The 23,721-nt window shown below is 42.4% G+C and overlaps 1 protein-coding gene and 1 long non-coding RNA gene across 11 annotated transcripts in view; one reads left to right on the top strand and one right to left on the bottom strand.

Moving 5' to 3' along the window:
- Window positions 1-11,667, bottom strand: part of LOC311621219 — a 40,807-nt gene extending 29,140 nt beyond the window's left edge. The window contains exons 1-2 of the long non-coding RNA XR_014794801.1: window positions 11,527-11,667; window positions 9,721-9,822 (exon numbers count right to left, since the gene is read on the bottom strand). This is a non-coding gene — a long non-coding RNA (uncharacterized lncRNA). The remainder of the gene's footprint in view (window positions 1-9,720; window positions 9,823-11,526) is intronic.
- FER (FER tyrosine kinase) overlaps window positions 1-13,278 on the top strand; it is a 241,552-nt gene extending 228,274 nt beyond the window's left edge. For all 10 annotated transcript variants that reach the window (XM_084881045.1, XM_084881048.1, XM_084881047.1 and 7 more), the window contains 3 exons: window positions 6,097-6,251; window positions 10,450-10,572; window positions 11,555-13,278. In XM_084881045.1, the coding sequence (XP_084737171.1) occupies window positions 6,097-6,251; window positions 10,450-10,572; window positions 11,555-11,697 (421 nt within the window). In that variant the 3' untranslated portion in view covers window positions 11,698-13,278. The remainder of the gene's footprint in view (window positions 1-6,096; window positions 6,252-10,449; window positions 10,573-11,554) is intronic.
- Window positions 13,279-23,721: the final 10,443 nt, after the last annotated feature.

The raw sequence follows: 23,721 nt of genomic DNA on the forward strand, positions 1-23,721 counted from the left end.
CTTGTACATCAGACTACACAGTTGCTCTGCTCCTTTATGTGCCTTTTATATCTTAATTTAGGGCCCAGTGTGAGTATGTCTATCACATCATCAAAGTATAAACCATCACAAATGATTATGGGGGAATTGTTACATGTCTTTATACAGAATGGAAAAAATAGAACAGAAGCTAGAATAGAAAAGTAATGCATATTTTAGTCTTCTCAATATGTTCTTCTATTGCAGTGGTTATAGCATAACCTCAGCACTGAGTCAGAGACTCCGTTTCATTAAACTTAAATGGGAAAGAGATCAGGTTTCAGGAACAAAATGGCAGTAATCTGTCTACTCAGGGATTGCAAATATGAATAATATCTAAAAAAAAAAACCCACCCCCAAAATACTCAGCATTATAGAATATTGAAAAGACTTTGGAGAAAAACAGGTTCCGTACTTGGCCACTTATTAGCTATGTGTTCTCACGTGAATTGTTTAGTCTCTGAGTCTGAGATTCTCTGTACAATAGAGATACTCTACACTGCAAATAGGGATTAGGATAATAGGTAAAGCTCCTGGCATCATTCCTGACACATACTAGGCACTTAATGATTACTATTATTCCGATATGATTGGGAAGTGTGTTTTCTTGGTCGCAGCCCACAATTATTCGGCAGAAGCTAGAGGAGGCTGCACTGTGATAGTTTGGCCCTGAGGTGGTGGGACCCTTGGCCGCATGGAGTGGCATTCTTGTAACTTACCCTCCCAGCTATTATTCCATTCTCTAGCTCACATGTGTCAAACACAAGGCCCGAGGGCCAAATCCAGCCCGCCAGGCCTTGCAATGTGGCCCGCACCGCGCTGTCATCACTGCACTCCACTGTCAGTTTATGACATTGTCAGTTTATGACTGTTCAGTAAACCATTCGGCCCGCGATTTAGGCTGGATTTTAGATTTTGGCCCCTTCTCTGATTGAGTTCGACACCCCTACTCTAGCTGCTAACACTCACTGCTGTACTGGAAACATGGAAAACTCTTCATTAGAACCATCTAGCATGACTGTGTGGCTAGATTCATCCAGCCCATTACAGGAAGACAATGCCTTTAACCCTAGAGCGTACAGAATATTAGAGTTAAAAGGACCGTACACTTGCTCCCAACTGGTGGACTAAGGATTCTTGCCTCCTCCAAATTGTTGCAAGTGTTCCAGGTTGCATCAGGCATCATTTGAGGATAATGTCCTGTTACATACCAATATTCAGTACTATTTTACTGTTGTGATTAATATATAAATTTGTCTCAAAACATTCTTCTTCTTAGTAGCTTTGCATCATGTTGCATTTTCTCTGTTGGCCTTTATGAAACATACAACTCGCCCATCAGGGTGCAGTACAAAGGAGTCATAAAATGCTTGACATTAAACAGGAGCCCTTGTGCTCAGAAAAGTCAAGCATTGGTGCTCTCCTTCCAAGGCCCCGGAAAATGATGTGTGATGTACTCGCTTGCGCAGCTTATTAAGGAAAACACCGGTGAGAACTTTGTTCTCCTAATCCCTAGTCTGAAACGCCCACGAGTGGAGATGTTTGCATTATTACTTCTGCAAAAACCAGAAATGTACTTAATGTTCCGATTAGTATGCATGAAGCCAAGTATTGACAGGAAATGGGTTACGTGGAAAACATTTAAAACACTACCTGGCACATACGCATAAAGCCCTCAGTAAAGGATAGCTATTATCATGATGGCTGTTACCACAATGGCTATTCAGTAAAGAGTGTTTTGACAGTTTTTTTTCTCTGTTGCTCAGAGTAACTTATCACATCTACGTGCAACATCTGAAGTTATGTCATTTGTCACTCAGGCAAATGGCTTCTGTTTTCACTGCTTGTCCTCTCCGAATGGTAGTGGGTGGACACTTTTTCAAATCTCCCTTCCAGACGTCTGTTAGGACTAGAGGCTCTTGCCATTAGCGCCGAGGCTGACTTTGGAGGCAAGTCCTTGGCGGTGTCTTTTGTTGGGGCCTCTGACATTGGCCTTCAATGTGCACGCTTAAGACAGAGCTCAGTTTTGTTGATGAATTACCCATTGGGATTTGGTACGTTTCTGTGAACTAAACAGATTTATACATTTATTTTCGATCAATGTTCTTTTAATCTGTCCTCCTCTCTGCCTCTTTCTTCTATTTATTGAGAGATTTAATGGTAGATCAATATTGATTTAACATGTAAACCCAGAGGTAGTCTCCAGAGATCTGGTATCTCATTTTAGAATGTGGCCCCCAGGTGATAGTAGAAAAACGGTGACTGAGAGAGATTTACATTTGACTGTGCAAATAGAGTACCCACTTCACAAAACTGCGTCGCACCCAGATTAATCACAGTAGTTAAATACAAAGACAATTCTCCTTGGGCTTTTCAGGTTAATTTAGGATGGAAGCAAGTGTTTCACAATGGGTTTGGTTCTGAATTTTTTCAGTATCCATGTGAGTTCCCTTTCTTTGGCTAGTGATCTGGGAATTTGATGTCTACGCTAAATAAGAGATTATGTAGAATTTGGAGTTATACATAAATACCATAATTGGGAAAATTAAGTGACTAAATATATGAAAAGTGTTTAGAATAGTGCCTGATGTAGTAAATGCCATATCAATTGTTATTAGAACTAAATTGAAAGGCTTTTATATTCATACTAGAGGCCCAGTGCATGAAATTTGTGCGTGAGGGGGTGTCCCTCAGCCCGGCCTGCACCCTCTTGCAATCCAGGACCCCTCGGGGGATATTTGCCAATTTAAGCCTGTGGGACCAGGTCTAAATTGGCAGTCGAACATCCCTCTTGCAGTTCGGGGCTCCTAACTGCTAAATGCCTCTGCCTGTCTGCCTGGTCACCCCTAACCCATCACCTGCCTGCTTGATCACCCCTATCTACTCTGCCTGCCCGATCACCCCTAACCACTCACCTGCCTACCTGATTACCTCTAACTGCCTCTTCCTTGGCCCCTGCTGAGGCAGCTTCATCCTGAAGGACATCCAGAATGAAGTCCAAAAGGTCGTTCAGCTGTCTGGTCTAATTAGCATATTGCACTTTTATTATTATAAAGAAAAAAACTGTCAAATAGTCATTCTAATTAGAAGGAGAAAACAGTGATTCTCCAATATATGGTTTCTGTGGCTAAATTGTAAGTTTTGTTGTGATAAATGCACAGTTTATATTGGTGTGTGGCTAACATTTATTGAGCGCCCACTATTTCCCAATTACTGTGCTAAGGAGTTTACATATTTTATTTAATTCTCACAACAACCTTATGGAGATAGATACTATTATCTCTACTTAACAGATGAGAAAACTGAGGTTCAGAGTAAGTGAACTTCTAAAGGTCCAAGAGCAGGTATTTGATCTAATATTTCAAGGTTGGTGCCCTCAAAATATGCTTGCAACTGTCACAATATTGACATTTTTGTATAGCAATAAGATATAAGTCTGCACTTTTTATCAGAACTTAGTAAGACAAATGAAATTGGCTTCATTTATTCCCCACCCTCTTGATTGTTGGTTGTATGCCATGTCTTAATCAGAATGAGGATACCTTGGGGCCTTAAAGAGGTTTTTGCCTCCTAAATGTTCATAGCTATTTGTGGCTCAGTATTATACAAACCTAGTAGGAATAGCTTTTGTACTTTCCCCCACCCTCAAAAAGCAACAGTTTCTCTAATTCCTTTCCTATATAAGGGAGAAACCCTGGCTTGTGGCACCATAGTTGCTAGTAGTAAAGGATGTTTGGAATAAGGCAGTCTGGCAGAGGGACGCTGGCGTGGACTCCTGGTTTACCATCATGTTTGTTCTGAGAAGCAACATCGCCACGGAGCAAGATGCCCACTGTTGTGCTTTCCAGAGAGCACAGAAAATTTGCTCATCTCCATTGCCTGTTGGCTTTGGGTTTCCTGCAGCTGCTCTCTGCTCTCATTTCATCCTTAATTAGCCTGTCTCATATTATATATGACTTGCAAGACACTCCTGCTGCACACTCAGAAGTTTGACTTTGAATCTTCGAATAAGATCATTCAACAGATCTAAGTAGGGCATTCCCATCTCCTTTTGGCATTTGGCAGCGTTTGCTATTCTGCTCCTCTGCGTGCAGTGAGACAGAGCTGCCTCTGATGCCTCCTGTGAACGCCATGCTGTCCTATTATGACATTTCTCATCTCTGAATTCCTGCAGGATCTGCAGTCGTAATGCACTGGCTCATACTGGCTTATTTTGGAGCAGTTTCATGTGTGAAGAGGCAGGAACACCGGTGTGTCTCCTTGAGAATCTTACTCAGGGTTGGGCAGCGGTGAGCTTAATAAAGAAAGAAATGGAGAGAAACAAGGGAGAAGGAAAGGTGTTATGTCTGCCTTATCTCCCAAATTAGATTGCTGACTTCTCAGCTCAGAGGTCAAATCTGTTTTTCCCATCTCCTTTAATGCTTACTGGAATATTAGGCAAGCAGTGAGTATGCAGCGTAGACTTATTGCCTGAAAGCCTAGGTTTCACTTTAATTAATAGACTATGCCAAAAAGGCTACGTACCATTTCCATTCCTTTGAACTTAATGCAACCCAAAGGAAGGACAGTTTTCTGCAGACATTATCGAAATGTTATTTACCTTGAATTGGAGGTTTCTCTGAATTGGTTTTAGATTGGTCATAAGCAGAACTGTAATCCCCATTACAGAGGACATACCTCTGCTCTGGTGGCGCAGTGGAGATAGTCATGATGACAGAAGTGCACGTGTTTTGTGAGGCGGAGTGCTATTCTGAGGAAAGTACCCAAGGTGACATCCTCTCTGTGCCTAAAATGCTGCAGTGAATAAAAGCTCCTTCTCAACCAAGAGGGCTTGCATTTGGCCCCAAGAAGGAGTCAGTGGCCCAGTGACCAGGACTGGGAGGTACGCAGCGCGCACCTTGCACCTCTGTCAGAAATCAGGTGACCATATACTTGTAGATCCATTTCCGGACCTTCATTCTGTTCTATCATGCTGTATCTTTTTACCTCTACTGAGCTCTACTGATCACAATAACTTTATAGTACAGTTGTTTAGGCCAAAATATCTTAGGGTCATCATGACTTTCTCTCTCCTACTCGACATCTAATCTATCAGCAAATCCTATTGATTGTACTTTCAAAATATATCCCGAATCTGATGGCTTCTGACCAACCCCATCACTTTCGTCTTGCTGTCTCCTAACTGAGCATTGTGTGTGTATGTATTCGAATTTGATTATTGTATGTTTTCCCCACTAGAATTAAAGTAGGGACTTGGTCTGTTTTGTTTACTGTTGTCTTCCCTATCACATAAGAGTGGTCAGGGCAGATGTCTCTGAGGAGAGAGAATGAAGAGGAACCAGCTATGCAGAAGTCTAAGAGTGCACTCCAGGCAAAGGGAAGGGCCCTCCAGTAGAAATGCTTGTCATGTTTGTAGTGGGGGGGGGGGGGGGGCAAATAAGAATCTCAGTAGGTCTAGAATATAGCAAATTATGGAAAGAGTGGAACAAAATGAAGTGGGAGAGACAGGGCCAAATCATCATGTAGTTTTGCCTGACCCAGATACAACAGGAAAAGTGTTGGGAAGCTCTATATTGCACTGCAGATTACTACTCAATAACTACTAGCAGCACTCAACTACTTAAAATTTAATACACTAAAATAAAATAAAACACTCAGTTTCTCAGTCACATTAGCCACATGTGGATAATGGCTACCTACTAAATAGCACAGCACAGATGGAGACCTTTCCATCCTCACAGAAAGTTGTGTTGGATGGTGATGCTCTAGGAACACAATCAAAGGAGAAATAATGCTTGGCCTCTCTTTTTGTGACTTTCTCTTAACCCTAGAATCAGTTTTTCTATTTAAATTGAAATGGATGTGGTGCCTAAAAATTAGCATGTGGACTGTTCCATATGCAAATGTTGGTATGGATGATTTTTATCTGTGACAGAAAAGATGGGAGAGACTGTTAGATCACAAGCTTTCTTAGCCTCATTATAAATACATTGCAAATGTAAAAAGTGCAGAGGTCATAAATGTGAAAGTGGCTTTCAATTTGTTTTAATAAGGGTGTTTTCTGTGTTTGTAACCTAGGGATCTTGCTGCAAGAAACTGCCTGGTAGGTGAAAACAATGTTCTGAAAATCAGTGACTTTGGAATGTCTCGCCAAGAGGAAGGTGGAGTGTATTCATCTTCTGGCTTAAAGCAGATTCCCATTAAATGGACAGCACCAGAAGCTCTTAATTACGGTAAGATCGGACGCTTTCCTTTTGGTGGTTAAAAAAAAAAAAAAATGGGCTCCAACAGAACAAAACATTCACAAGCAAAGTTAGAGGGGTACAACAGAGTACAAGATAGAATGAGGTATAAAATGTTCATACTTTGCACTTAAACATGAGCACCAACTTAATTCATTGACCTTTCTGATCAGATGTTTATATGTAAGATTGCAAATTTTAAAAGATGATGACTTACAAGCATTTTCAAATCTGAGAGTTCCTTTTTATCTGAAAAACTATTAAAATTTTTTAATTTATTAGAGTGACATTGGTTAACAAGATTATACAAGTTTCAAGTGTACAATTTTATATGACATCTATATATTGCATTGTGTGTTCACTATCCAAAGTTGTCTCCTTCCAATACCACACATTTGACCCTTTACCCTCTGCATCCTTCCTCCTCTCATAACTGCCATACTGTTGTCTGTGTCTATGAATTTGTTTTACTTGTTCATTTATTACTTTTTTTTTTAATATCCCACATATGAATGAAGTCATATGGTTCTTGTTCTTTTCCGACTCATTTTACTTTAGATCATACTCTCAAGACCCATTTATATTGTTGCAAAGGCTTTTTATGGTTGAGTAATATTCCACTGTATAAATGCACTACATCTTTTTTTATCTAATCATCCATCAAAGGATACTTAAGTTGTTTCCATGTCTTGGCTACTGTGAACATAGAGGTACATATATTTTTAAAAATAAATGTAGATATCCATAAGAGGGATTGTTGGATCATATGCTAGCTTTATTAATTTTTGAGGAACCTTCATACTATTTTCTATAGAGGCTGTACTAGAATACACAGCCACAAGTAGTGAATGAGGGTTCCCTTTTCTCTCCAACCCCTCCAAGATTTGTTATTACTTGTCTTGTTGATAATAGCCATTCTAACCGATGTGAAGTGGTATCTCATCGTGGCTTTGATTTGCATTTTTCTATAGCTAGTGAATTCAAGCATCTTTATATATATGTTGGCCATTTGTATGTCTTCTTCGGGTCCTCTGCCCATTTATAAATTGAAGTGTTTTGTGGTTGAGTTCTTTATATATTTTGGATATTAGCCCCTTATCATAGGTAGTGTTTGCAAACATATACTCCTATATATTTGATTGCCTTTTTGTTTTGTTGATGGCTTTTTTTAGTTGTGTAGAATGTAGTCCCATTCATTTATTTTTACTTTAACTTCCTTTGCCTTTGGGGTCAAGTTCACAAAAACCTCTCTGAGACTAAGATCCATAGTTTAGTTCATATGTTTTTATCTATGTATTTTATTGTTTTAGGTCTTTTATGTAAGTTTTTCATCTATTTTGAGGGGAGAGAACAAGAGGTTTTCTCACTCTGCCATGATGCTGATGTCACTACCAGATTTTCATTTTAAGAATCAGATTATACGCAGAGTAAAAGTGTTGCTATGGCTTTGGCATTTCTTTTGAATTTCTTATAACTTCATCTAATGTTAGGTTCCTAAAATATTAAGCCAATCAATCCTGGAGTTACTCACTCTGAAAACTGACATGGTTTCTTAGCATCTCAGTCTCTGGAACTTGTATAAATCTTGTGGAAAGAGATGGGAATTACATTTTAAAACAGCAGGGATTTTTTTAACTTGAATTTTTTATGTGCCATTGTAATTGGATATAAATACAGCTTGCATTATCTGTGGTTGGGATGAAATGGGCCATAATAAGATGGGTAGCAACTCAAGAATTTTGAAAGAAATGGATTGTGCTTTGAGTGAAATTAAAATTGCACTTTTAGTAAGAGAAGCAGCATAAAAGCCATGGGTTGGTGAATGGGTATAGTATGGTTTGAATTAAAATAGCATAAAATTATTTTTGTTGATTTAAAATGAGAAATTACGTCTTGAGAAATAAGGCATTTATAAATGTCTTTAATTTAGACATTATATTCATACAAATAAACCTTTTTATAAAATGCATGTAACAAAATTAACCATTTTAAAGTGAATAATTCAGTAGCATTTAGTACAATTCACAATGTTGTGCAACCCCTGCCTCCTAGTTCCAAAATAAAACCCTTTACCCAGTACGAAGTTACTTCCCATTACGAAGTTACTTCCCATTACTGTCTCTCCTCAACCACTGACAACCACATACCTGCTTTTTCATGCTGTGGATTTACCTATTCGACATATTTCATGGAAATTGAATCATACAATATGTGGCTTTTTTCTTAGCATAATGTTAGACTTAGGATAATGTTTTCAAGGTTCATCCATGTTGCAGACTATTATTCCTTTTCATGGGTGATTAATATTCCACTTTATGTATTTACCACAGTTTATCTATTCATCCATTGATGTATTTTTCAGCAGTTTTGAAATTTGTGAATAGCATCACTATGAACATCTGTGTACATGGACTTGAGTACCTGTTTTCAATTATTTAAATACTAGGAAGCATATAGTAATTCTATATTTAACTTTCTGAGGAACCAACAGATATTTTCCAGATAAAGCTGTGGAATATAATTGGTTTGGGACTTATTTGGAGCAGAAACTAGAATCTCTCTTTATTGTGTATACCAAGGATACATGTGTAGGTAGTTGCCATTATGAGAAGTTGACAAGGCTGTTCTAGTTGGCAACAATGAAGTTTTCAAAATTAATGTTCTACAGATAGTAAGCCTCACCCTTAGTTTGTCTTCCCAGATGCTACCAAATACAACTGTGTGATGACAGATGTTTACTAGACTTATTGTGTTGATCATTTTGCAAATATTGAATTATGCTGTACTCCTGAAACTTATAAATCAAATCAATTCTACCTCAATAACAAATATATAAATAAATTTTAAAAATTATCCTTCAAAGCTCAAGGTTACAAGATGGAGTGTTGGATTATATAAAATATGCCTTTGTAGATATCTGTCCAGATATTATATTACAAAAAGAAGGTATTGATTCTCTATTCCTCGGTCAATTATCTTAACTGTAGCCATTGAATGACTTTCATAAAAGGAATTAAATATTGGATGCCAAACATGAAAAAGAGTAGATATGCAGATAAGAAAATGAATCTTCCTGCTAAATATCATAGTGAATGTCCATACTTAGTCTACTAAGAAGGAAGCTAATGTACGCAGCTGGCGATGAAAATCAGTAAGCATACTCTAAGCTGTGCCTTTGGAGAAATTACCATATGTAGGCTTACTGAGGTTCTCATTTCACATTTTTTCAAGAAAGTGAAAAGGCCATCCTACTTTAAAGAAACTGGATAATTTTAGAGGAGGGGCACTTATAAATTCTGGAATGGAAAGGTTAAGGCGAGTAGCTTCAAGAAAGTAGAAATGAAATCATTTCAGAATTCCTATAACACTGCTGCAAATGAGGATTAGTTAGAACAGTTTATGCTCTGTATGAAAAAAAAAAAAAAAAAAAGTATGTTGGGAAAATCTAGGAAATTTTTACCTCTTGGATATTGGAAAGAATTTTTCTGCTTTGCCTCCTTGACTTCACATCCATCTCCAGAATGTATTTGGTGTTGGCTTTTATTTCTGCTTCTTTGGAAGACTATTTAAAAAAAAAAAAAAAAGAATCTGTGAGCTTAGCTTATGCAGCCTAGGACTTCAACAAAACAAGTCACCATGTTCTCTAACAGAGCTGGCTGACATAAACAACTTCTTTAATTTGTACTCTATTCAAAACACACACACACACATATACTTTCCATAAATGAAACTGTCAGTGGGGAAAAGGAGACCGTTAAGCAAGTAAGAATAATATCTGTAAATAGTGATGAGTAAACAATTTAAGAAACTTTCCTTATTGCTTTAACTTTGTAATCTTAGTAGAATGAAAATGATGCAGGCAGAAAACAAAATTGCAGAAATCCAACTTACTTAATCTCCTAGGCATTGATATGTACAAACATATCTTTTTTATATAAAGCATCCATCTCAGTTGGGTACCACAGGGAGAGCAAGCTTGCATGCTGGCTGAATTATTTGTTCTTGGCGGGGTGGGGAGTGTGATTTGGAAGGTGTTCATTTTTTGGAGAGTGAAACTCGTGCAGAGAATAGAATCACTGATTTTTGGCAAAGTTTAAATATAGTAACATGTGACTGACATAGAAGTGCATACCCAGGAATGGTCACCTACTTATCCCCTCACCTGGCTGTGGTTCTGTGTGCCCTCTAGGGAGGTACAGTTCTGAGAGCGACGTGTGGAGCTTTGGCATCCTCCTCTGGGAGACCTTCAGCTTAGGGGTCTGCCCGTACCCCGGAATGACAAACCAGCAAGCACGTGAGCAGGTGGAAAGAGGTGAGCCAAAGACAGGAGTGGGACTGGCGGGGGCAGAGAGGCAGTGCTGTTCGGGGGTGTAGGGAGAACAGAGGTGTTTGTAAATCTGCTTCTGAACCCCGTGGATCGAGTGGCTCTTATACAACAAAAACCTTTTGAGCTTTGAAAATAGAGAGCTCCAGGCTTTCCTCCCACGCCCCCTGCCTGGCCTGACACCTGCAAGGCACACCGTTCAGTCTCGTCAAGGGAACTCGGGGAGCGTTCCTCAAGCTCCTGTTTTTTTATTCCATGTGGAACAAACACCATTAGTGTCACTGCGAACGAAATGTAATTAGACTGCAGGAGGTTTCTGAGAACTCCGTACCGCTTCTGAAGGCACCCCGTGGGCGTTCCCAGGTCACCACGGGAACAGGAGGAGGTGGTGATGCCTGGCAGTCCGATGTCTCTGACAAAGAGCAAGGTGGCCCCTGACACCTCGGGAGGGGCCTGGTGGTAGGACTGGCGTAGAGGATGGCTTCCTGCCTCCCTTCTCTGACCTCTCAGACACCCTCCCGCGGCGCACACACAGGCTCCTGCATGGCACACAACCGGGATGCGCCGAAGCGGTAGAGGATTCTAACTCACGTTCATTTCTATTTCACTTTTGAATTGGTGTTTATCAAATCTTCCTCCTCTCTTCAAAAACCTGGGGAGTAGAGATGATTTTTTTTAAAAAAAAAAGTTCTGCCCACAGCCTCAAAGCGAATACCTAGAGCAGATGTGCCTCTGCCTGTGATGTATCTCACATCAGACTTAGCAACAAACAAAGCGGGTTCTCCGAACTTGCAGGTAATCCTGTGGCTCCGTAATAATGAGATACTTGTTTTTAAACAATCAGTTTGCCTTATAAAGGGTGTTTTGTTTCTGTTCCATCTACAACGTAAGGCACTAACCTTGCAAACTGCATAACGCCCTGTGCCAGCATTCATGTCTTACCTCCGTTCTCCTTCTGTTGGGCCTTCAGGGTACCGGATGTCAGCCCCTCAGAACTGCCCGGAGGAGATCTTTAAGATTATGGTGAGGTGTTGGGATTATAAACCTGAGAACCGGCCCCGGTTCAGCGAACTCCAGAAAGAGCTCACTACCATCAAGAGGAAGTTCACATAGTGCCGGGCGGGGCCGGACGCACGCAACCCACAGACGTCCTGTCCCTTCGTTTGCAATGAGTTTGTACCACGTTACCTGCACCAGTCTGCCAAGGTTTTTTTATTAACTTTTTAAAAATATGTGCCACTTAAAAAAAAAAAAAAAAAAAAGGAGGGGGGACAAATGCATTTAAGGAACAGACAGTCCTACCAAGGGCTTCATTAGCTCATCATAGCGATCCTGCCTCACCACTGTCATGGAAAAACACAGGCGCTCCCATGAGAGAGAGCAGACGTTTTTCACATCGAGACCACTGATGCTCCTCCAAGCTGTGCCACTCCAGGCCCAGGTCTGGGCCGCGTCGGTGCCACAGACCCGACGCCCTCGGTGCTAGAAGCTGCCTAGGTAATGCCACAGAGCTGACGCTCTGCTCTGCCAAGGCAAGATCACATTTGTAAACATCGTTTTCTACCAGGAATTGTTTGGCCCTCCTGGGTTTTTTGTTTCAGTTGCCAGAAATAAGTGCACTGTGACAATGGTCACTCTCCCGTGTTAGTAGCGAGGTTGCCAGTTCCCGCCTCGGTTTGGGCGTTGGAAAACCATGCACGGATGTCCTCACACAGCACGCACCTAGCATTGGGGCCGCAGCTTTGAAAGGATGCTTGGGAGAGCTGTGACGGCAAGGAGTCAGGGCGGGAGGGTGGTCTGGAGAAAAAGAGCAGCTAGACAGTGGATCAGAGAAGAGAAGGAAAACATAAAATGTCTTCCTATCTAAGCTATGCCTTTTCAAACATCAAACATACTCGTTTTATTGTATGGTCTGAAGTCCCAAAACAGATTCTAAGAAATGATTTTTCAGGAGTTCGTAGATAAAGCCTTCTTAAGGGCAACGAAAAACTTCTTAGAGGAACTGCAAAGCACAAGCCCACAAAACCAGCATGCACCTCAGAGGAGGCCTCCAGAATGTAATGCCCTGCATTGGCGCCATTTCCTGAGCTTCGAAGCCAGGCGGGTGTGGATGAAGACAAATGGACAATATTGAGAAAGAAAATCCAGGACAGCCCCCTATTTTCAATTTCCCCCTGTGTGACCCCTGGACTGCTACCTGGAAACCTTCCCCTAGGGGATAGGTGTGCAAGCAGAGTGCTGGAGATGCTTCCCAGGAATGTGTGACAGTCACCTCTGGGATTCTGCTGAGCTAACGCTTAGCTGCACCCAGGGACCTTGCCCCATGTTGTGTATATAGTTACCTCTCAGGATCAGTGCATGTGGGAGAGACGGTCAGGCTCAGGGGTAAATGGGGCCGAGGAGCTAGATTACGTGCTCAGGTGTGTGCCCGGCAAAGAGCACGCCAGTGACTGTTTGGCCCTTGTTTATTAGAAGAGCTTATTTATGGGAAGAAAATCCCTCCCGTCCTCTTCGGCTGTTTGCTGCCTGTGAATATCACTGCATGGAACTCAAACCAGCACTCGGAAAAGTAGGAAGGATAATACTGAAGAGAAAAAATGGCTTGTCTATCATTTCAACCTTCTTGCAAGTTTTGTACACATTTAAATGATTACTACGTTCAGACTAAAACAAAAGCATAATAAACTTGCCTTCAAAAATATACTGCAATATTCAAAGCAATTTTTTAAAAAGAACTGTTTTCCCTCCTGTCAGATATTGTAAATAAATGGAACCTTCTTTTGATGGCATACACTGTGATAAATCAGGGCCCAGACTCGGGAATTAAAATTAAGTGCTATGGTCTTCAGGCCCCAGCCAGCCTTCAATCACAGGAGTAAGGCGGGGCCATTTGCACCCTTTCCCTAGATTTCTTATTTATAGAAACTGGCCTCCCTTCACTTAGCAGCTTCACTGCTAAGCTGCAGCAAGGAGAGAGGAGGAGGGTTTGGGCTGTAATTTTGTGAACAAGACCTGAAGCTTAATCTTTGGTTTGGAGAAGGAATATGGCATTGATATTTCCCTCACTCTGTTAGAATTTACAATTCACATCGTAACTCTGTGCTTGAATTAAAGCAGCTTTCAAAACACCGTGACAGCTGCAGCATTTAAATTCTGCTTTATTCTTTGTCCCAGAGCAGGCGGTAGAATAGTTCAGGATCATATCCATTGTGAATATTAAATTTTATATAGGTACACGCACCAAAAAAAACTTATGCAAAACCATTTTTACTATTAATTTTCTTGCACTTAAAGCATAATTTATTCATCCCTTCTGTCACTGATAATTATTGGAATTATGTACTTTAGGTGGCTACTCCATAACCAAAAAGCACACATAAGTACTGTTCTGAATTTGCAACTTGATGTAGGAAAAGGAGGCTTCAGAAATGCACAAAATCCTGTGACTTGTAAGAAAATAGTTGTAACCAAAATTGCCACTGGTCTGAATGTAATTAAGCCAGGTTGCAAATCTTTGTGTTGTTAATGGATTTTTCAAGAGGTTCGTTTATCACTCCATACAGTTCCTGTCATAATTTCTTAATTTATGAAGGGGGAGGGGGCTATCAGGCAGTCTGAATCTCACCTACATTTTTCTACCTTGAATCACTAAGGAGCCTTTATGAAAAATATTTAGCTAGTTTATCATTTTTCAAGGAAAGAAATCTTTTAATGTCAAATTAACATTTGTTACCAACATGTGAGAACAGATTAATTTTGTATTTGAGTAATCAGAGTTTATTTCTCAAAGCCAGGGTATTCCTTCTTTCCCAGGAAAATAATAATAAAGGATTAAGAGTTTTTGTTTACACTTTCAAAACCAGAGGCTGTATTTCAGCTGTCCTGCCACTAGGTCCCGGTAAAAGGCCTCATGTAAATCCTTCCTTTCTTATCTCCCAAGTGTAATATAAGCAATAAAGCTCTTCGTTCATTTTATCACAAATAAGTAGATTAGCACAGACCATGAGCTACCATTCAGCGTGCATTTCACAACTGTTTTTCCACTTGAGGGTTATTTTTTTTTAAAGAAAAATGTTTAGTCACCGAAATCGTTTCCATTTTCTTCAAACCACAATATGGTTTTCTCGTCTATGTTATATTCATGTTTCAGTGTCGCCGTACAATTTTATACAGAGTTTGGTTAACACCACTGAAATAACCATGCTTCACAGCACTGGTGTGAGATTACGTCAGAAGAAAGTGTTGTGACTATCATAGCTGTCACACACTGAGGACCTTACAGCGGGATAAACAAACAGAATGCCACAGCAGTGCATGTCCCACCTGGCCCTTCAGCCCGTGAGGCCCGGGGCCTTCTGAGGGGGAGCCGGGGAGCCTCACTCAGTGAGTGCTCTGAGTGCACCGCTCTGTGGCCTGGGACGTGAGAGGAATCGAAAAGCGCCTGTTCGCCTCTGCCCTCTTTATTTTTCCCTTGATCACATGGTATTTAAAATGTTTCTTCTCAACAAAATTGATTGTCCCCGAGCACTGTTCTGAGTCCTGGAGAGACTGACTTGTATGTAGGAGGCCAGAGCTCTCACACAAAACAGAGAATAATGCAAACTAAAAAGAGCAGACCATTGAAAGCCACTTTTCCTTATGTATTAATGTGTTAATTAAATGGAAACAAAGATTTTTATATGAAAATGAGTTTATATTACTTTCCCATTATACTATTAAGTTAGCGTGAAAGTTTACCATTAAAATAAAATGTTACCTCTTATTACTAACTTCGATTTGCTTATACAATGCCAGAATTTTTTTTTATTAAATATTTTAATTTTATTTATTTTTCTCTGTTTTGATGAGTTTATAGCAAGTGTGAATTCTATTATTATTTGGGAGTACCCAGAGCTGCATATTCATTTGTGTAAAAAAAAAAAAAAAAAGTAGTCCTATACCAAGATTGCCTACTTGCAAGAGATTGGTACATTCCCATAAAATTCTCCTTTAAAAAATAATGCCATCATAGGAAAGATAAATAAACTATATGCCTTAAGTCATAATTCAATTTAAGGAAATAGTTATTGCCCCCTGAAAACCATCCTACCGCCTCATGCCCGTTCAGAGATTATATTCTAAACTAAGTTTAGACACTAAGATGTACTTAGCTGCCTAATAAGGACTGAGGTTCTTGGGCAGTAGAGAAACCTACTGTTCTGAATCCCTAGTCACTTGAACGGCAGTGTAGTGACGAGCACAGGGTACAGCGCAGGGAGCTGAGGCAAGCCCGTCTGAAGGCAACGAGCAAAGAACCCGGTGTTCCACCCTACGGAGAGAGAGTGGCATAATTAACATGGAACAAAGGCTTGGACGATGTCCCTAGAAAATCTACGGGAAGCAGTGCCACCAGCCAGCTCCCTCCTACAGGAAACAGAGAAGGTCTTGGGGGAAAGGAATCCTAGAAACATCCTCAAGCCAGTCACAGTGCAGCCCTGCTAGCGGGAGACACGAAGGCAGAGAACAGGACACCCAGACAGCAGATTCACGGATGTAAAGGGCAGTAACAGTGCCACCAAAGTGACTGAGAGCCATCTCCAACAGGTCACTCACCATCAATAAGGGGGAGCTGATCCTCAGGAGAGGGTTTTGAGGTGCTTCCTGCTTCATGCTATTAAATATTACAAGCCTCTCAAGTCGATACAACATCTATTAAAGAGCACCGAATTGGACATTGGTGTTCTTTGTGATCCTCTAATCTCAGGAGGCGGCCCCTGTGAAATGAGAGTTACCCTCGCTCCGTGTTTCCGTGAGGCCTCAGGCAGGACAATGTTCCGGACGCTCCCTGAGCAAAGGCACAGGCACCTGGGCGGGCAGCGGGTGGGAAATTTGCTGTGAAGGCTGCTGCTTTGTATTTTGTTAAAGAAAAAATATCCTGCGGTGTCTGTGCCTGCAGCATGAATATAGACTTAGCTTCTCTACATGCCCGCAAACTAGCCAGAGCCCCAGAACCAGAATACAATATTTAGGGCTCCCTCTAAAGATTCGAATCCTGAATTTCTACACTATCTCCCCAGACATTACCACTGAGGCCTGCAGATGTGAGTGTTCTACAAAGTGAGGAACTGTCCTAAGCAAAGGCCTAGAGCAGCGTGTGGTCATGTTCTCCCTCAGCTTCATCTGCTCACAAGCTTTTCTCAAACGTCTGCCCTGTCAGGGGCAGGAGCCTCGCTGGGTGCTCATTTCTGAGGGATGTTGTTTGGTTTGGGTTTTCAGTTTTTTACTTATTAGTATTTCCTTTTCTCATATTCAGTTTCTTAATCCTTACTTTACCAAAACAGAAAGGCCTGTTATGGTTGGCTTTTATCAGATGGCCTCATAAGTGGCTTAGACCTAAGAGTTTCTCCTCAGGTGCTCAGAAGGCCCCTGCCTGTGAAGGATCTCCCAGATGCCCATTCCCAGACCAGCTGGACGCCCACTCTGCGAGAGCCCGGGCAGAGGCAAAGCCTCGCTGTGGTCCCTGGAGACGGAGGGTTAGGTGGCAGATGTGCGTGATGAGTGACACTGTCCATAGAGGAGGGAGGTTTTCCCAGGCGGGAAGGCCACAGTGAGCAGGTGCAGCCTGGGCAGCAGCCTGTAGACTTGGCCTAGGAAGCTCATTGGCTGACCCGCCTCCCAAGAAAGGTTAACACACTAACAACGATCACGGCACCATATACCCCTGGGCACATTCGGCGTTTCCGTTCCACCCTTCTGTGCCATTGTTTTTATTTTTTGCACGCTCCTCTTGTCAGAAAATATCTGAAATTAGTGCGTCCGTTGTGCCACAGTAATGCGTTTCCCCATAGCTTCAGGAAAAAAAGGTAGCAACTATGAAGGCCTGCGTTCAAATAAGCCAGTCAACCTAGATATCAGACTCCACAGCGCCGCTGGGTTAAAACATCAGCTCTGCTCCGCACGGGCCCTAAGGCGGTGCCCTTCCCAGAAAGCCACCCGCTTCTGTTTGTTGAGGACATCTTTATCTTTGCTCTCGGAATCAGCACGTGCCAGGCCCCAATCCACAGCAGGTTCTGAAGTGACAACCAAAGAAGCCAGAGTCCGCTCCCTGAAGCAGACAACAGAAACATGCTTCACTCCGGCGTGCCCAGCGGAAGCATCAGTGCAAACGCTCTGACCGCCAAGCAGTCCGTCTGCTCACAGGGGATAGAGGACACCTTCTTTGGAAGCTAGGAAAGCGGTCAGTAGGAAATGTCAATGTTCTGAGCAACACAGGGCAAGTGTAAGATGGCCTTAAAAATAACCCCGGTTCCCGCATTGGAGCAGCAAAACCCTGAGAATGAAAAGTGAGGTAGTGTATGATTCTAGCACCTCATGATTAATCTTTTTTTTTTAATTATTATTATTATTTTTTTTATGTAGCTCTTCTCAGACAGTACAACCTTGGGGTCTTCTTTTGAGTTGCATGAATAATCTTTATGAAACAAACAAACAAACAAAAAAGCAAAATTCCTCCCACTGGGGGCTTAAATTTCTAAATGCCCTGCCTTCAGACCCTTGGGGATGGAGAGGGAATCTGGGATTCCAGGCGCTCTGGTAGTCTTCGCCAGCTCACTAACCCAATGCTTTTGTTCATTTGAAACACAGAAGGGAGGAAGAAAAATGCCCTATTCTGTAGGAAGTTTCTCTGGCAAATAATTTGACTTGGTAGAAACAGACCTGCCTGGCTGCTCTTAAGGAATGCCAGACCGTGGTAAGCAAATGCATGGGCGGGTGACCAGAGCCGTGCATGCTTCATAGGACTGTCATGTCTTCCCCTCACCCACGTACAGCAGTTCCTACGTGCAGACTGGCATGGCATGGGCGCCCCTCCCCTGCCCAGACTGCTTCACTTCAGCTACAAGCAGAAGTCCAATTCCAACAGCAGTGAACTAATTTGCCCTGATTCCTCCTCGGATGCTAGGCCTTTCTCACCGGCCACGTATAGAAAACATACATGTTTTGGTGGAGTTCACTATTTTTGGCTTTAGTGTCAAAGACATTGATAGGATTGCCCTGATTCCCCATAACAAGTATATTTTATAATCTTACGATCCTAAATCCAATCCTAGATGTAGTTTCTGCACATCAAATCAAAATCAGAGACAAGGAGGAACTGGTAGGGAGGGATCTTGGTTATTTCAAATTCATGCTCAAAGCAGCCACAGACAGGAAACCGCCTCTCACGTGATGAGCATCTCATTTCACCACGTGCACTCAGTCACGCACTACCATCCTGTGACATAGTCAGACCCTCGCCATGCACCAGTGCCTGGACTTTACATGGGACCCTGCTTCATAAAGCATTAAGCTTTCTCACAAACAACTTTATAAGTGAGACATCTACAAAGCTTATGTGTAAAGGCATTGCATCGGATGGCCTAAATAAGCAACATGAGCGTAGTGGGGGTTGGTGGTGGCATGGTTCTTGCTGACTTTAACTTCCAATTTTCTTTGTGTTTTTCCTGGTTTGATGAGTCCCCTAAGATTGGAATTCTCCAAGACATCCAAGCCATACACCCACATAGGGTTAGAAAAAGCCAGGTGAATGCAGGAGAATAAAATAAAGCTGCCCAAGTCCTAAGAACAGCACTGACTTCAGGACCCTAAGCAGACGGAAAGCAAAGACCCAGTATACACGTAATGCCCAGGCACTTTCCTGGGCAGCCCTGCCTGCGGCCCTGCTGCCTTCCTGCACAGGCCCACGTGAGTGGCTGCAAGAATGTCATGTTCTGGTTGCTTCCTCTCCCCTTGTTAGAAGACGAGTTTGGTGTGATGGAGCCTGCCCCCCGCCCCGGTACAAACATTCTATGAGCAACATTTTGAGAAAGCACTCCTGCGGTTTACACAGTTCCCTCTTAGCGCCAATGTTGTCAGGTTAAAGCACCTTTAGTCTTTTTTGTTATTGCTTTAAAATAATATATTTGTGAGGTGGATAAAAGAAACACTGGAAATAGGGTGCTTCTTATAAAATGTTCAAGTGTAAAACACAAGCAAGGCCTTTGGTTAGTTTCTCTGGTGTGTAAGCAAGTCTGAAAATGAACGGGGCTAAATGTATAAAGCAGCCCGTTGTCTGTCTTTTACCATTTTTAACTCAGATCTGTATTTATCACTTATTTATTTGTTAGTGGGTTTTTGTTTTTTTTTTACATTCAGAAAAAATACACTTTGAACTTTGACTAACATTGTAGAATGTTTTTTAAATTGTTTTCTACTTTTTTAAACGTGATTTTATAGTTTTTGTAAACATTGATCATTTTTGAATAGCTTCTTTTTCTTTTCCAATGGATCAATTACCACTTACAGTTCTGCGGAAACCTTTTTTTTACTGTATTCTTATATTAAATGTAAAATATTTGTAGCAAACTGTGCCTTGTCTTGTTTAATCTTTGCATCGTGTTTATATTTCTCTTCCTTTTCCATGAAAATATACTCTAAATAGAAGGAATGGAAGAAGAGATTTCCATGGTAACTGGCCTCCTAGGGATGTAATGGTGCATAAAAAATTATTAGCTTTCAGTTTTTCTGTAATTAAGCTTATGAGTTCTGATGATAATGGGTGTGTGTTGCATACAATCACTGCTTCCTCCTTAGAAATCAAAACTGAAATGCTGTTCAAATTTCATTTCTCTGAGTGATTGGCTGTTTGCCAGAGTCCTGTTTTGTTTCATACCAGGATTTGTTTAGATATCGCAGAGGGATGTGGGGGAGAAAGGTGGCTGCGAGGGGTGCTGGGAGAGAAGCTGAGAGCTGCTCCCGCTGCAGTCCTGGGCCTGTATCCGGGCCGGCTCTCATACAGGGCTGAGCTGGTCGCAGAGCCCACACCGGGACTTCTCTCTACCCTTCAGCCAGCACATCAACACCCTCTCTAAAAGAGCATGCTGCCATTTACACAGGTTCCCATGCATTAAGCCAAGCGCTCTTCTCATCCCCGGTCTTGGATAAGAGGCGTCACCATCCGCCTCGAAAACAACGCACTTACTGTTTGTGGGCCGCCCACCAGCTTCTTAGAACAGGCAAAGGGATCCACACGACCCCTGCCTGACCTCCAGTCTGCAGCCAGTGACCCCTGCCTGACCTCCAGTCTGCCACACTGACTGGCTCTGCTCCCCGGCCCTTGGTGAATGCCTTTTCTCGGCAGCTTTATCGTCCGCCAGGCGGCGCCCTCATCTCCAGCAGGTTTGGTGCCTGACACAGTGTCCAGACAACCGTGTTCTTACTGACTTCCGTTCACTAGGGCCAGCGCACCCACCAAGACAGCGAGGCCGTTTAAACAGAACCCTGTGCCCAGGAGGGATGGACAGGATCTCCGAAAGGGACCTGAAGCCCCATTACCTCCCTGTCCGCCCGCTTCAGCCAGTGATCCCCTCGGGCAGTGTGCAGAGGTACTTGCCTGCAGAACACACGGCTGTAAAACCAGTTTCTATTAAAAGCATCAGTGGTCGCTCCTTCCACTAAAAGCTGATGCATGAAGTGCTTTCCAAACTCCTTAGATCTGAAGGAACTGGACAGCCCAACACACGTCGGCCCAACTTGTGATGACGGTTGAGCAAGGCAGGCGGTGCTGCTTCCAGAGGCCCCGGCTGCTGGAACAAGCATCCGCCTGCCACTGGGAGCCAGGCCGACCTGCCCCCCAGGACCCTCTCTAGCTGGTGAACCTGAGCAAGCCCTCTTTGTCCTGTCTAGGGTGGCTGCTCCTGCAAAATGAGGTTTGACTAAATAATGGCCTCATATTAACCCTTTTTCTTTCTTTCTCTTACTCCCCCTTACCCTCCCCCTCTTTTTTTTCTTTTTCTTTTCAATGGTCACTTCCCCTTCCTAAAAGCATCCTAATTTCCTCCAGAGAAATGTCCTCTTTTTTCTTTAGCATGGTCCTGATGGAAAGGTAATTCCAAGTGCCCTCCCACTACAGAACCCAAAGAACCCACATCCTGCTTTATTGGCTGAATGGAATCCTTCTGCTGAGACTGATCTTCAAGGACAGAAGGACCAGCCAGAGGGCATTCCTCTAGGACCGTGGTCGGCAAACCGCGGCTCGCGAGCCACACGAGGCTCTTTGGCCCCTTGAGTGGGGCTCTTCCACAAAATACCACAGCCTGGGCGAGTCTATTTTGAAGAAGTGGCGTTAGAAGAAGTTTAAAAAATTTGGCTCTCAAAAGAAATTTCCATCACTGTACTGTTGGTATTTGGCTCTGGTGACTAATGAGTTTGCCGAGCACTGCTCTGGGAAGACGTTGAAGTAACGCCTGCACCAGAGCACCCTGGTTTCTTTCCATCCCCAAACCCCATGCACCCATTGACCTCCGAGTCCCCGGCCAGCCTGCCAGCTAATTCCTTCCTCCCCGACAGACCCACCAGGCCCCCAGGACCCACCGTCCAGCTCTGCTGCCCGCAGCCGAAGCCCTGACTGACACACAGGTCTCCCAGGGGAGGTCCCAGCGTTGGGAGTCTGTGATCAGTGTTCTCAGGGTCATTTTGGAACCCCTGAATGTCAGCACTATTCAGGATTAGTTCTATTCCTTTGCTTTTTACAGTGTTGCTGTCAGAATCCAGCAAAAAAGGAAAACTCCCTCCAGGTTCAATCACCTAATGTGCTGCTGATTATCCAAACTAAGCCTTTTAATACCTCCCAGCTCTGGCCTGGGTAGTTCAGAACTATAAATGTTTCTTTTGCAGTCTCCCTGTGGTAGCAATGGCACCATAGGATAGTTAAATGATAAGGTCAATGGACTAGAACATTGCGAGAGCTAATTGATCTATCGCTGCAATATAAATGCCAGGAATTAATAGAAAAGTAAATGTCACAGAAAGCTGGGGTACTGAGCTCAGAAGCTATGCTCCTTTGGCTCCCCACTCCCACCTTTCAGAAGGGCTTGATCTTATTCCATATTAAGGAGTGTTCCTTTTCTGAAAACAACACACACACACACACACACACACACACACTCTTCCTTTTAGGTCTAGCTAAAAGACAATTTAAGCTTGTTGGGTTTTCAGCCCAAGCTAATTTTGAAGCAGCTCCTGGAAGCCTTCCCTCTGCTTGCAGTCCTCCCCTTGTCCCCCTGCCAAGTGCCAGGCCTAATGAGGTGATGAAGCGAGTAGGGCTCCACGGAACACACTCATGATGCATGTGCCTGATGAAACGGCGTGAGTGGGGCAATGGGAGGGTTGGATCACTGGTGTCCCACCAGGCCCACAGCCTTGAGGTTTCTGTCAAAGCCAGCCAAAAGCCCAGCAACTGGGCCTTTCTCCTTCCAGAAGTTCACCAGGGAATACCCATCAGAGATGCAAACAAGTTGTGGTTGAACCATTCCTTTAAATCTCAATCAATTAAGAAGGCAGGCAGCCACTTGCCCCAGCCAAATTAACTCCTAACTATCTGTCTGCATCAAACTAAATCCAGCCTCTCCCCGTGTAGCTCTGATGAATATAGAGGCTCAGAGGAACCAGCAGATTGACAACACCATCCTCCCTACTTCCCTCATGCTTCTCTCCCATCCTTCCTTCCCTTGTCTCTCATACACACCCTTTCTTGTGGTTTGAAACAAGTCCTATATCAGTGTATCCCTATGGTTTCTTTATTTTTTTTTTTTTTTTTTTTTTTTTTTTTTTTGGTTTCTTTATTATTGATACCCCAAAGCAGATGTTTCATGAATATAATTATTGGTGTATTTTAAATGTATATTCATCAGATGTTATTTTGGGAAGACCAGAAGTCATCTACAAGATTAAACATAAGGTAAAAGAGGAAAATTTTAAATATAAAACCCAATTGTAATGAACAGAGAAAGAAAACCAAATAGCTGAAATTTGTTAATTATAGCAATTAAGCAATAAATTTCACTAAATTTCCTGACAACTAAAACAAAGGAGGAGGAAGGAGGAAGGAAGAAGGAGGAAGGAGGAGGAGAAGAAAGTACTTATAAAATAAAAAAAAAAGGCTGAAAATTCATGAGCTAGGCCATGGGTCGGCAAACCATGGCTTGTGAGCCACATGTGGCTCTTTGGCCCCTTGAGTTTTTAGCAAAGGCCAGCTTAGGAGTACCCTAATTAAGTTAATAATAATATACCTACTTGTATAGTTTAAGTTTAAAAAATTTGTCTCTCAAAACAAATTTCAAT

Source organism: Pipistrellus hanaki, assembly GCF_964339955.1.
Source record: "Pipistrellus hanaki genome assembly, chromosome: 4".
NCBI lineage: Eukaryota > Metazoa > Chordata > Mammalia > Chiroptera > Vespertilionidae > Pipistrellus > Pipistrellus hanaki.